The sequence below is a fragment of the Anomaloglossus baeobatrachus genome, chromosome 4 (genome assembly GCF_048569485.1).
Source record: "Anomaloglossus baeobatrachus isolate aAnoBae1 chromosome 4, aAnoBae1.hap1, whole genome shotgun sequence".
Lineage (NCBI taxonomy): Eukaryota > Metazoa > Chordata > Amphibia > Anura > Aromobatidae > Anomaloglossus > Anomaloglossus baeobatrachus.
Window position 1 is genome coordinate 638,757,005 of NC_134356.1, and position 14,020 is coordinate 638,771,024.

The window sequence follows — 14,020 nt, forward strand, 5'->3', positions numbered from 1 at the left end:
GAGCCTGGGAAGGACCGAAACCTCGACTGTCCTTCCAGGACAGCATTAATAGAGTAAGTCGCAATGCAGACATTGCGAGGTTACGGACGCCCCTGCGGCACAGATGTACCTGTGCTCAAGACCAGCTGCGCAAGAACAGCTGAAAAGCTTAGGGTGCCCATACGGCTGTGAATGCCGGAGCAACCGACACGCCGATAGCCTCATAGACAGATTTCAACCAGAGTCCATCTGTCTGTCAATGGCATCTGTAAGTGAAGTCCCATCTCCACTGCAACTATGGCTCTAGCCGCAAGCCTGGAGATTGGAGAATCCACCTTTGGACCCTGGGTCCAACGCCTGACCACGTCAGGGGGAAAGTGATAACGTGTATCCGTAATACGTTTGGAGAAAACGCTTATCTGGGAAGCGTGGTGTTCCTGGACTGCTTCTCTGAAGTCAGCGTGGCCAGAACAATACTCAATATACGTTTGAGCTACTGAAATGGGACTTCTCCTGCTGTGAAGCTGACTCCTCCGCTGGGGGAGCTGAGGGAGAAAGATCCAACATTCCATTGATGGACGCTATAGGATCATGCCTTATGGCGTCACCATCCGGTGTATCCGGAGTGAGAGCGGTGTCAGGATCAAAGTCCTGATGAGCTACGTCTGCCTCATCATACAGAGAGCCTCCCGGGACCCCCCCCCCCCGGAGCACCGATTTTATTCCGAGTGAGGGTGGCCAGGGAGCAATGATCCAGATTGCCCATGGCCTGTCCGGACTGCAAGTCTCTATCCCCTTGCAACTCCGTCCCTGTCCTTGGACAGGGTTGAGAGGTGGTTCTTTTGGCCACGTCAAGTAGAGACCCCGGCTGACCAAGTGCTACAGGGGAGCATTGCACCCAATGGGGAGCAGTGCCGTGGAACAGTATCACATGCAGCAAAAACAGCATCGAAAGCCTGTGTTGCTTATATGCTGCTGCCGACTTATAGAGCCAAGAATGGCGACCGTACAGTGCAATGTATATCATACAAGCATAAAGTACAAATGAACACTGCAGCACATGCAATACAAGCAGCATAGAAAGCCTGCTTTTCTGCTGCTGTAGACTAGCCATCTAGGGGAATATAGCCCAGAATAGCGACCATACAGTGCAATGTATAGCATACAGGCATAAGTACAAATGAACACTGCAACACCTGCAATACAAGCAGCATAGAAAAAAACCTGTGCCTCAGCACCCTTGCTTTTCTGCTGCTGTAGTCTAGCCATTCTATGGCGAATATAGCCAAGACTAGCGACCGTACAGTGCAGTGTATAGCATACAAGCATAAATACACATGAACATTTCAGTACGTGCAACACAAGCAGCATAGAAAGCCTGTGCCTTAGCACCCATGCTTTCCTGCTGCTGATGTGTCGCCATCTAAGAGGGCATATAGCCCAACATAGCGACCTATGCAGTGTACTTAAAATACAAATAGACAAACTGCGGTATTTAATGTCAGCACCCCAGGTGCCGCTTACCGCCCGCCTATAAGCGGGTGTGTGGGTGCCCTAGTCCTGTTGTTTGCCCAGAGTCCGTTCTCTCAGCTCGGGCTGCAGGAATGGCTGCCGGCGTCCTTCTCCAGCTCGTATGAGTAGGGGCGGGCCGTGGGCGTGCCCCAAGTCAGAGCGGGAAACCGGCGTCCCACAGTGTCTAGTGAGAGGGCTGGAGCATGTAAATAAGGCTCCAGCCCTCGGCGCTGCTGATTGTACAGCGTCTCTCCCCTACCCTGATTGACAGGGTGGGGGCGGGAACGAAGCGGAGCTAGGCCGCAAAAGTCGGGGACTGGATTTATAAGCGCCGCCGCCGTAAAAGCGCGGTCGGCGCTAAGTCCCCGGCGCACTACAAGTCCCAGCCGCGCCGCCGCTCCCGGAGCGTCCGGCGCGGTAGTTCCCAATAAATAAAGTCACTCAGCTAGGCTGCAGTGACTGTAACCCTTTACTGTCCCCGGCGCACTAGCACACCCAGCAAGTCTGGAGTGTGCTGTGCCTGTGTGTACGGGGACACAGAGTACCTGTAATGGTGCAGGGCCATGTCCCTGAACGGCACTCCCGCTCCACATCCCGCAGGTTCAATGGGTCTGTGGATGGAGCCCGGCCTCAGGGCTTTGGGGCCGGTAAGATCCCACTTCCCCAGAGCCCCTCAGGGGGATGGGGAAGGAAAACAGCATGTGGGCTCCAGCCGCCGTACCAGCAATAGGTACCTCAACCTTACAAACCACCAGTGGGGTGAGAAGGGAGCATGCTGGGGGCCCTATATGGGCCCTCTTTTCTTCCATCCGATATAGCCAGCAGCTACTGCTGACTAAACAGTGGAGCTATGCGTGGATGTCTGACCTCCTTCGCACAAAGCCGAAAACTGGTGAGCCAGTGATCCCACTGGGGGTGTATAGCCAGAAGGGGAGGGGCCTTACACTTTTTAGTGTAATGCTTTGTGTGGCCTCCGGAGGCAGTAGCTATACACCCAATCGTCTGGGTCTCCCAATGGAGCGACGAAGAAAATTTTTTTTTGTAAATTTTGTTGGAAAAATGAGAAATTGGTGATGAACTTTGAACCCTTCTAACTTCCTAACGGAAATTTTTTTTTTTTCAAAAATTGCGCTGGTGTAAAGTAGACATGTGGGAAATGTTATTTAGTAACTTTTTTGTGTGACATATCTCTCAGATTTATGGGCATAAAATTTCAAATTTTGAAAATTGCAAAATTTTCAAAATTTTCGCTAAATTTCCGAAATTTTCACAAATAAACGCAAAACATATCGGCCTAAATTTACCACTGACATGAAGTACAATATGTCACGAAAAAACAATCTCAGAATCGCCAGGATCCGTTGAAGTGTTCCATAGTTATAACCTGTCAAAGTGACACTGGTCAGAATTGCAAAAAATGGCCGGGTCTTTAAGGTGAAAACAGGCTGGGGGCTGAAGGGGTTAAAGCTGTGTGTGCAAACTGAGTATTTGGTGCAGACATTTTCTGCACCTTCTGGTGTAAAAGGCCCCAAAAATGCATGCTTTTTTGGTGCTATTTTTGTGCCATGTGGTTTTCATTAATGAAGTCAATGGGTGAAAGGCTAAAAAAACACAGGCAAAAATCAACTGACATGCTGCAGATAATTTTCTGTACTGAATCTGCAGAAGAAAAAAAAGCAACATGTGCAGAAGGAAAAAAAAGCAACATGTGCACAGCACTTCAGAATCCTCATTGACTTTGCTGGCATAAAGATTTGTTACAAACCTGCATAAAAAATGCAATGTATGCACACAGCCTAAAGGGGTTGTCTGCTGTGCACTTGTGCATCGCGATGACGTGGAGATCACACAACTGCCAGGACACATATTTGCTAATTGTGCACCCGTCCTTGCTGGTATCTACAGACTCATATTAATAGGCAGGTGCACAATACCTGACAATTATGCACAATTCATGACAGTTATGTGTAGACACGGCATCAACAGCACCAACCAACCTCCTGATGTGGAAGAGTGGCGCCAGACAACACTTTAACAGTGATTGCCTAACCTCACAATAGGCGATCAATATAACATATCACCCAGTACCCGGTTGTTGGAAGGGCCATTGTTCATGGCTCTCCACCTACTACCTAAAGTAACAGCTGTGTGAGACTTCCTGCTCCTGAGTTGGAGCTTACCACTGTGTGTGGGGAAAATGTGTGCAGGATGTAACCACAGGAGACGTCTGTGATGTGCTCTTACTTCAGTGTGGATGTATTGCTGCAGGAAGAAAGCATGACGGATTCCTGTGTCTTATGGAGAAGAAGCAGCAACAGGGGTAAAACCTGTCCCAGCGTCTCTTCTGTCTGCTGTGGGACTTATGTGTATTTAGTATGCAATTTAGATAAACTCTTTACAAGGAAACATGTCAGATTAACCCTTTAAAACAGATATGTTTAAAGGCGCTAGGTCCTCTTTAAATATCAGGCAGTACCTAAATCCACCATGAGGAGGCGTCCTAGTGCAGTGTAGAAGGTCGTCCGGCAGCGCATGTCTGACAAGTTCGATTGGCTGTTGATTCCCAAAAAGGAAAAGTGTTCACTCTGTAACACAATGCACAGCGGAGGGTTAAATCCTGAGGACAGGACGGCATTTATGGGATCTGGGACTAATCAAATGTGAGAATTTCACAGTACAGATCACTCTCCCCTCGACTGATCCAGCCTCTGTGAGACCGCAGAGACCCAGACAGCAAAGGGAAGATCACTCACAATGTCCTGACCATTGTAGAACTCCCCCAGGAATGAAGATATTAACCCCCAGACACCAGGGATGTCCTGACTATACCACTAGACACCAGGGATGTGCTGACCATACCCCCAGACACCAGGGATGTACTGACCATACCCCCAGACACCAGGGATGTACTGACCATACCCCCAGACACCAGGGATGTCCTGACCATACCCCCAGACACCAGGGATGTCCTGACCATACCCCCAGACACCAGGGATGTCCTGACCATACCCCCAGACACCAGGGATGTCCTGACCATACCCAGACACCAGGGATGTCCTGACCATACCCCCAGACACCAGGGATGTCCTGACCATATCCCCAGACACCAGGGATGTCCTGACCATATCCCCAGACACCAGGGATGTCCTGACCATACCCCCAGACACCAGGGATGTCCTGACCATACCCCCAGACACCAGGGATGTCCTGACCATACCCCCAGACACCAGGGATGTCCTGACCATACCCCCAGACACCAGGGATGTCCTGACCATACCCCCAGACACCAGGGATGTCCTGACTATACCCCCCAGACACCAAGTATGTCCTGACTATACCACTAGACACGAGGCATGTCCTGACTATACCACTAGACACCAGGGATGTACTGACTATACCCCCCCAGACACCAGGCATGTCCTGACTATACCACTAGACACCAGGTATGTCCTGACTATACCACTAGACACCAGGGATGTCCTGACTATACCACTAGACACCAGGGATGTCCTGACTATACCCCCCAGACACCAGGTATGTCCTGACTATACCACTAGACACCAGGGATGTCCTGACTATACCCCCCAGACACCAGGTATGTCCTGACTATACCACTAGACACCAGGGATGTCCTGACTATACCACTAGACACCAGGGATGTCCTGACTATACCATTAGACACCAGGGATGTACTGACTATACCACTAGACACCAGGGATGTCCTGACTATACCACTATACACCAGGCATGTCCTGACTATACCACTAGACACCAGGGATGTACTGACTATACCACTAGACACCAGGGATGTCCTGACCATACCCCCAGACACCAGGGATGTCCTGACCATACCCCCAGACACCAGGGATGTCCTGACCATACCCCCAGACACCAGGGATGTCCTGACCATACCCCCAGACACCAGGGATGTCCTGACCATACCCAGACACCAGGGATGTCCTGACCATACCCCCAGACACCAGGGATGTCCTGACCATATCCCCAGACACCAGGGATGTCCTGACCATATCCCCAGACACCAGGGATGTCCTGACCATACCCCCAGACACCAGGGATGTCCTGACCATACCCCCAGACACCAGGGATGTCCTGACCATACCCCCAGACACCAGGGATGTCCTGACCATACCCCCAGACACCAGGGATGTCCTGACCATACCCCCAGACACCAGGGATGTCCTGACTATACCCCCCAGACACCAAGTATGTCCTGACTATACCACTAGACACGAGGCATGTCCTGACTATACCACTAGACACCAGGGATGTACTGACTATACCCCCCCAGACACCAGGCATGTCCTGACTATACCACTAGACACCAGGTATGTCCTGACTATACCACTAGACACCAGGGATGTCCTGACTATACCACTAGACACCAGGGATGTCCTGACTATACCCCCCAGACACCAGGTATGTCCTGACTATACCACTAGACACCAGGGATGTCCTGACTATACCCCCCAGACACCAGGTATGTCCTGACTATACCACTAGACACCAGGGATGTCCTGACTATACCACTAGACACCAGGGATGTCCTGACTATACCATTAGACACCAGGGATGTACTGACTATACCACTAGACACCAGGGATGTCCTGACTATACCACTATACACCAGGCATGTCCTGACTATACCACTAGACACCAGGGATGTACTGACTATACCACTAGACACCAGGGATGTCCTGACTATACCATTAGACACCAGGCATGTCCTGACTATACCACTAGACAGCAGGGATGTCCTGACTATACCATTAGACACCAGGGATGTGCTGACTATACCCCCAGACACCAGGGATGTCCTGACCATACCCCCAGACACCAGGGATGTCCTGACCTTACCTCCAGACACCAGGGATGTCCTGACCATACCCCCAGACACCAGGGATGTCCTGACCATACCCCCAGACACCAGGGATGACCTGACCATACCCCCAGACACCAGGGATGTCCTGACTATACCCCCCAGACACCAGGTATGTCCTGACTATACCACTAGACACCAGGCATGTCCTGACTATACCACTAGACACCAGGAATGTCCTGACTATACCACTAGACACCAGGCATGTCCTGACTATACTACTAGACACCAGGGATGTACTGACTATACCATTAGACACCAGGCATGTCCTGACTATACCATTGTTGAGGATAAAGAATTGAGTATCCAAAAATACTTAATTCAGCCATTTCATAGACTCAGTTATATAGTTCAGTAGATGTGAACTAACACACATATTTGTGAATGCTTTTGTTTCTTATTAACATGTATATATCTATATTGCATATTCAGTGTATTTTCCTTAGACACAGTATATACCAGCACATGTAATTGTAAAGATGGCTGCAATTTCCTGTTTTGCACCCAAGACAGATGGACAAAGGAAATTCCTGGAGTCTGGACTGACCAATCCAAGGAGGATGTGTAGATCTCTCTACGTCATGAAGCCCTAACCTGCGATACTTGATTGGACTAAAACTTTTGTTTACACCCCCTTACTGCTTGGTCTAGAGTTTCTTTCAAACAATAAAAAGTACACTTGGTCAAGAGCCAGTCATGGAGATAGATGTAACTGACTTGCTGTCTAGTTATTTAGTCTCTAAGTGCACTCATGACATTTTAATTAGAAACAGCGCCGGATCCCGAGAGATCCTTTGAGTCTCATCATCATCGTCATTTTGAACCTTGACACCATTAGACACCAGGCATGTCCTGACTATACCACTAGACACCAGGGATGTCATGACTATACCACTAGACACCAGGGATGTCCTGACTATACCACTAGACACCAGGGATGTCCTGACTATACCACTAGACACCAGGGATGTACTGACTATACCATTAGACACCAGGCATGTCCTGACTATACCATTAGACACCAGGCATGTCCTGACTATACCACTAGACACCAGGCATGTCCTGACTATACCACTAGACACCAGGGATGTCCTGACTATACCACTAGACACCAGGGATGTCCTGACTATACCACTAGACACCAGGCATGTCCTGACTATACCATTAGACACCAGGCATGTCCTGACTATGTGAGGAAAAACCCGGGATATGAAGATGAATTATGACTCCAGTCATAATCCCTCATCACTCCCTGGCAGTGCCCCCTCCCTTCTTGTTCTCAGTGTTCCACTTACACCTCCATGGCCATGTCCTGTGATATGGAGATGAGGTGGTGTGGGAACAATGGACACAGGATGACTCCCTGCCGTCACCCTGTAGTAGGAGCTGCTATCTAATTAGCAAGGCTCTGGAAGTAGCCAGACAGAACGACTCCAGTAAAAAATGGTTCATATCTCGCAAGCCATATTTCCGATAAATATGGCAACCATAAAAATGGTGTCTCCGCATGCGGACGATGCCGGCACACCCTTTTTATGGGAGCAGGACATTGGGAAATGCCCCAGGCGTGATATCAGCCAATGGGGAACTGGCAGACAGGTCATGAGTCCCCTCGTTCTGTAGCTAAATTCATAACTGTCACAATGAGAGCATTGGCGTCCGCCTACGACGCTCCCAGGCAAAGTTATGGCCATATTCCATGTTGTGGATTTTGTCCATAACTCCAGCCAGGGGTGGAGCAGTGCTCCCTCTGAGGTCACGAAGGTAGGAGGGGACCTGGATCTGCCCAGGTTGATAACCCTACTTCGGCCATTTTCCAGGGTTCTTTCGCTGGGGGTCACGTGTAGGAAACATCTGTGGGAGTTCCTGGAAACCTGGTCTACAGCGCCCCCCTGTGGCCAGACGCAACAAGGTAACTGCTGGAACTGTGTATGCCTGTTTGTAACCCATGCTTTGATTGTAACTGTACTCTGACATATGTATATTCTGTAGATTCCCTATTGTATATATTGTAGTTTCTAGTGTGCTTTAGGCTGATTAAATTATATAATTAATCTTGGGCTGTTCGGTTATCTCGATCTTGAATCCCACGTCTGTGTGTTCGGCTAATAGTTACCGTAAATCGGTTGGTGGCAGCGAATTGTGCCAAGGATTATTGTGGGGAGGCCAGTGAGATTCGGGGAGATTTTATATATTCCGCCCGCGGAGGTCGGGGGAATATATACCTTACTCCCACCGGGGACCCTTCAATAATCGGCATAAGTAGTATAGCGGCCTCCTTGCTTATGGTCGGGCAATTCCATAATTGGCCTGACTATAAGAGGGGCGCTAGAGAGCGCGTCACGTGCTCTGTCTGTCGGTCGGGAGGTATAAAGGAGGGGTGACCCCCACTTGTTACCCCCCGATTGTGACGTACTGGTAGCCAGCGCGGGGGATTTCTGAGTGACCCCCCCGGTGGTTTGTGACATATTGGTGGCATAGCGGTGGGATCGAGATAATAGTGTGTGTGAGTGTGAGACCCATACTCCCAGACACTAAAGACTGCCTGCAGCAGCTGTGGCTGCTGGGGTCTTCAGACTAGCTCAACACTAGAGTGTCAGAGTGCAGATACTGTAAGGTGTGTGGAGGCATCAGGTGTCAGTTCTGTGTCAGTGACCAAAAGTCTGCAAGAATGGCTGATGGCACCAGGAGCAGAGCTATGCAACTGGCCAATGCTAAGGCAGGAGCCGAAGAGAGGGAGGACGGTGCTGTGGACAGCAATGAGGAGGTTGCCCACGAGTCCTCCAGGAGCTCGACGCCAGAAAACCGTTCTGCCGAGGACATTGCTGGACAAGATGAGGAGGAGCTCACCCAAGGTTCCTCAACGAGCCAGATGCCAGCCCTCCGCTCTGAAAGGGACAGTGAATCACCAGGCTCCGCAGCGTGCCGCAGATCACCACGTGCCATTCCACCGAGCCTGGGAGGCTCGGATAGCCTTCTTCAAATGGCTATGGCCCTTCTCCAGGCTGGAGACCAGAAGGGCTACAAGGAACTCCTGGCAGAGCGGCAAGCAGAGCGTGAGGCTGCGGAGCGAGAGCGGCAGGCAGCGCGTGAAGAGCGAGAGCGACAGGCAGACCGTGACTACCAGCTGCAGCTAGCTCAGCTCCGGCCCTCATCAGCCACATGTGACCTTCGAGACACCAAACTTCCAAAGGTCCGTGTTGAGGACTTCCCAGTGCTGGAGAAGGATGGAGACTTGGACTCTTTCTTGACTGCTTTTGAACGGACTTGCTTGCAGCACCATCTGGACAAGGACCAGTGGGCCAAATACCTGACCCCCCGTTTAAGGGGTAAGGCCCTGGATATCCTTGGGGATTTGTCTGCTGAGGCAGATCAGGGCTACGACACCATCAAGCGGGCCCTGATCCAACAGTACAACCTCACTCCAGAGTCCTACCGCAAGAAGTTCCGGAGCCTACAGAAGGGACCAAAGGACTCCTGGGCTGACCACCGGCGGGCACTTGCCCGAGCTGCCGACCACTGGACCCAAGGCCTGCAGCTTTCCACCGGACCGGAGATCCTGGACTTGTTCATCACGGAGCAACTCTTGTGGAACTGCCCTGAGGATCTCCGCCAGTTCATCCGAGACCAGAAGCCAAAGGGGTCCACGGCTACAGCTGCCCTTGCCGATGACTACACCAACAACCGGGCCCCTGAGGCCAGGAGAGCGGCCACCAGCAGCACCTGGAGAGGGGGTAAGATGAATTCTGCGACTGCCCCACCTGCCCCTAGACTGCAGGGGGTGTCCCCCTCAACTCCCCTCTCCAGGCCCGTGGCAGAGCCAAGACGGTGCCACCAGTGCAACCTACCTGGACACTTCAAGGCCATGTGCCCTCAGCGTCCCAAGGCCCCGGCTCCGTCCCCGTCCCAAGGGCCGCCCAAGGTGTATTGTGTGGGTGGGGGTGGTGGTAGGTCCCTGGACAGCTTCCAACCTGTCACCGTCGGCCGGTCTGTGACCATAGGACTGCGAGACAGCGCCTCGGAGGTGACTCTGGTGCGGCCTGAGATGGTGTCCCCCCAAGACTTGATCCCTGGAAAAACCCTCGCTGTCTCCGGTATTGGAGGCACTGACCCGGCGCTGCCTGTTGCTGACATTTATGTGGACTGGGGCGCAGGGCGAGGGGTGAGGGAGGTGGGGGTAACTGATCGGATCCCTGCAAACGTGCTACTTGGGACAGATTTGGGGCAGATAACCTCCCAGTTTGGGCCCCAACCAAGGGCTGAACCTTCAGCCAGTACTGACATGCCTCCGGACAATGTTAATGTGTTATCTATGAATGATGTAAGGGAGGAGGGAGTGAACTCTGATATTTCTGCTTGCATAGACCCCATAGACACACACTCAGCTGCAGCTGTGACAGGGGAGGGGGTCAGAGAAAGGTGTGACAATGCCTCTACAAGTAACCAGCCTGTGAGCTGGGATCTGTTGCCCTCTGCAGGGATAAGCAGAGAGCAGGGTGCTGCAGGGGGAGGACCAGTGTGTGGGGTGGGGGCTACCACAGCAAATGTGGGGTCCCCAGAGATTTCACAGCGGGGTTCTGTTGCTGCAGGAGGGGAACAGGCAGGTGAGATTGGGGCCGGTCCAGGAGCGGAAGTGCTCCCAGGTAAGATCTCGGTGCATGGTTCCCCCACAACCGGGGTGTCAGGAAGCCAGGTAGGTCTGCCTGAACCGGCGACTTGGTCAGGAACGGAGGAGGAGCAGGCACGACCCACGGTCGCAGCGGCTGTGGCCGCTGTCACCCGCAGTGGGAGTGCTGGAAGCCAAGGGGCCTCCCGGAGGTCCGATAGCTCTTCCCCTTCTGACCAAGTGGCAGCCGAGTCAGGTGGAGGCCAGGACACAGGTCCCGGGGTACTGACCGAAGATGTGACAGTCTCGTCGATTCTGGCCACATCTAGTCAGGGGTTTCAGGCAGCGTTAGAAGCTGACGACAGCCTGAAAGCTCTTAAGGAGCAGGCGGCACAGCCTCCCTCGGACTCGGACCCGGAGCGAGTGGTCTGGGACCAAGGACGGCTGTACCGGGCCACGGTCCAGCAGGGTTCACCGGAGGCGTGGCCCAGGGACCGACAGTTGGTGGTACCCTATCCGTTCCGGACGGAGTTGTTGCGGATCGCACATGAGATTCCGATGGCCGGACACCTAGGGATCGCTAAGACCAAGGCCAGGTTAAACCAGCATTTCTACTGGCCAAAAATGGGGGCCGATGTGGCTGCCTACTGCCGTTCGTGTGAAACCTGTCAGAGAGTGGGGAAGGCGGGGCCACGCCCCAAAGCCCCACTGGTATCTCTGCCAATCATCGATGAGCCTTTCAGGAGGGTGGCTGTGGATCTGGTCGGCCCGCTGGCCATCCCCAGCAGCTCCGGGAAACGCTTCATACTGACGGTAGTGGACTATGCCACCCGGTACCCAGAAGCAGTGGCCTTGTCGTCCATTCGGGCTGACAAGGTGGCCACCGCATTGCTGGAGATTTTCTCCCGAGTGGGTTTTCCCCAGGAAATGCTCACTGACCGGGGGACCCAATTCATGTCCCAGCTGATGGAGGCCCTCTGTAAGCAAGTCCAGGTGCGACATCTGGTGGCCAGCCCGTACCATCCACAGACTAATGGCCTGTGCGAGCGGTTCAATGGCACCTTAAAGCAGATGCTTAAGATGTTGGTCGACTCCCATGGGCGTGACTGGGAGCGGTATCTCCCACACCTGTTATTTGCTTACCGGGAGGTTCCACAGGCCTCAACAGGATTCTCACCGTTTGAGCTCCTGTACGGGCGACGTGTGCGGGGCCCCCTGGCTCTGGTGAAAGAGGCTTGGGAAGGGGATTTGGCCACCCCTGGAGTGTCGGTTATCGAGTATGTCATGCGCTTCCGGGACAAAATGCAGGCCTTGACGCAACTGGTACACGACAATATGGCTCAAGCCCAGGCCGATCAGAAGCGTTGGTACGACCAGAACGCTTGTGAGAGGACCTACCAAGTGGGTCAAAAGGTGTGGGTACTGGTCCCCGTACCACAGGACAAGCTTCAGGCAGCCTGGGAAGGCCCATACCTCGTGTACCAGCAGCTCAACCCTGTAACGTACCTGGTCACCCTGGACCCTGCCCGTGGAAGGCGGAAGCCCTTCCATGTGAACATGATGAAGGCACATCATGAGCGGGAGGCATGTGCGCTCCCCGTGTGCAACCTGCCCGAGGAGGGAGAAGCGGAAACCCTCTTGGATATGCTAGCCCAGGTTAGGGCAGGCGGATCCATTGAGGATGTGGAGGTTGGCCACCAGCTCTTGGAAGACCAACGGTCCCAGCTGTGGGCCACCCTCCTCCCCTTCCGGGGGTTGTTTACCAACCAGCCCGGAAGGACTGACTTGGCTGTCCATCACGTGGACACTGGGGATCATCCCCCGATCCGGCGTTCAGCATATCGGGTCTCCCTGGAGGTGCAGCAACACATGCGCCAGGAGATTGACGAGATGCTGAAGCTGGGGGTGATCCAGGCATCCAACAGCGCTTGGGCCTCGCCTGTAGTCCTCGTCCCTAAGAAGGACCGAACCACTCGGTTCTGCGTGGACTACAGGGGGCTCAATGCGGTCACGGTCGCCGATGCGTACCCAATGCCACGCATCGATGACCTGCTCGATCAGTTGGCCGGGGCTCAGTACCTGACCATCATGGACCTGAGCCGGGGATATTGGCAGATCCCCCTGACTCGCAAGGCCAGGGAACGCTCTGCCTTTATTACCCCATTTGGACTGTACGAGTCCGCGGTGATGCCATTCGGGATGAGGAATGCCCCTGCCACTTTCCAGCGGATGGTCAACACCCTGCTCAAGGGACTTGAAGGGTACGCGGCCGCGTACCTGGATGACATTGCCGTCTTCAGTCCCACCTGGGAGGACCACCTAGAGCATCTAGCACAGGTGCTCAGGCGGATCCACCGGGCAGGTTTGACCATCAAGCCGGGAAAGTGTCAGCTGGCCATGAGCGAGGTCCAGTACCTCGGTCACCGGGTAGGCGGGAGAACACTGAAGCCCGAGCCTGAGAAAGTGGAGGCCATCGCATCCTGGCCCACCCCCAGGACCAAGAAGCAGGTGATGTCCTTCTTGGGGACCGCCGGGTACTATAGGAGGTTTGTTCCACGCTATAGTAGCCTGGCAAAGCCCTTGACGGACCTCACCAAGAAGAAGCTGCCCTCTGCAGTCGATTGGACAATGGACTGCGAGACAGCCTTCCAGGCCCTAAAGGACGCCCTGTCCAGCCCGCCCGTGCTACAGGCAGCCGACTTCACGCGGCCGTTTGTAGTACAGACCGACGCCAGTGACTTCGGCCTCGGTGCGGTGCTCAGCCAGGTGGACTCTGCGAGCCAAGAGCACCCAGTCTTGTACCTGAGCAGGAAGCTGTTACCAAGGGAAGTTGCCTATTCCACGATGGAGAAGGAGTGCCTGGCCATAGTGTGGGCCCTGCAGCGTCTGCAACCCTATCTATACGGGCGCCACTTCATCGTGGAGACGGACCACAATCCCCTCAGCTGGTTGCACACCGTCTCTGGGACGAATGGGCGATTGTTGCGATGGAGCCTTGCGCTCCAGCAATACAACTTCACCATTCG

At 53.4% G+C, this 14,020-nt stretch overlaps 1 protein-coding gene across 1 annotated transcript in view; it reads right to left on the bottom strand.

Annotated features, from left to right (window-relative positions):
* The window catches only part of XPO7 (exportin 7), a 170,789-nt gene that overhangs the window by 51,056 nt on the left and 105,713 nt on the right, over positions 1 to 14,020 (bottom strand). The window contains 1 exon segment of the mRNA XM_075346454.1: positions 3,968 to 4,076. Coding sequence (XP_075202569.1) covers positions 3,968 to 4,076 — 109 coding nt within the window.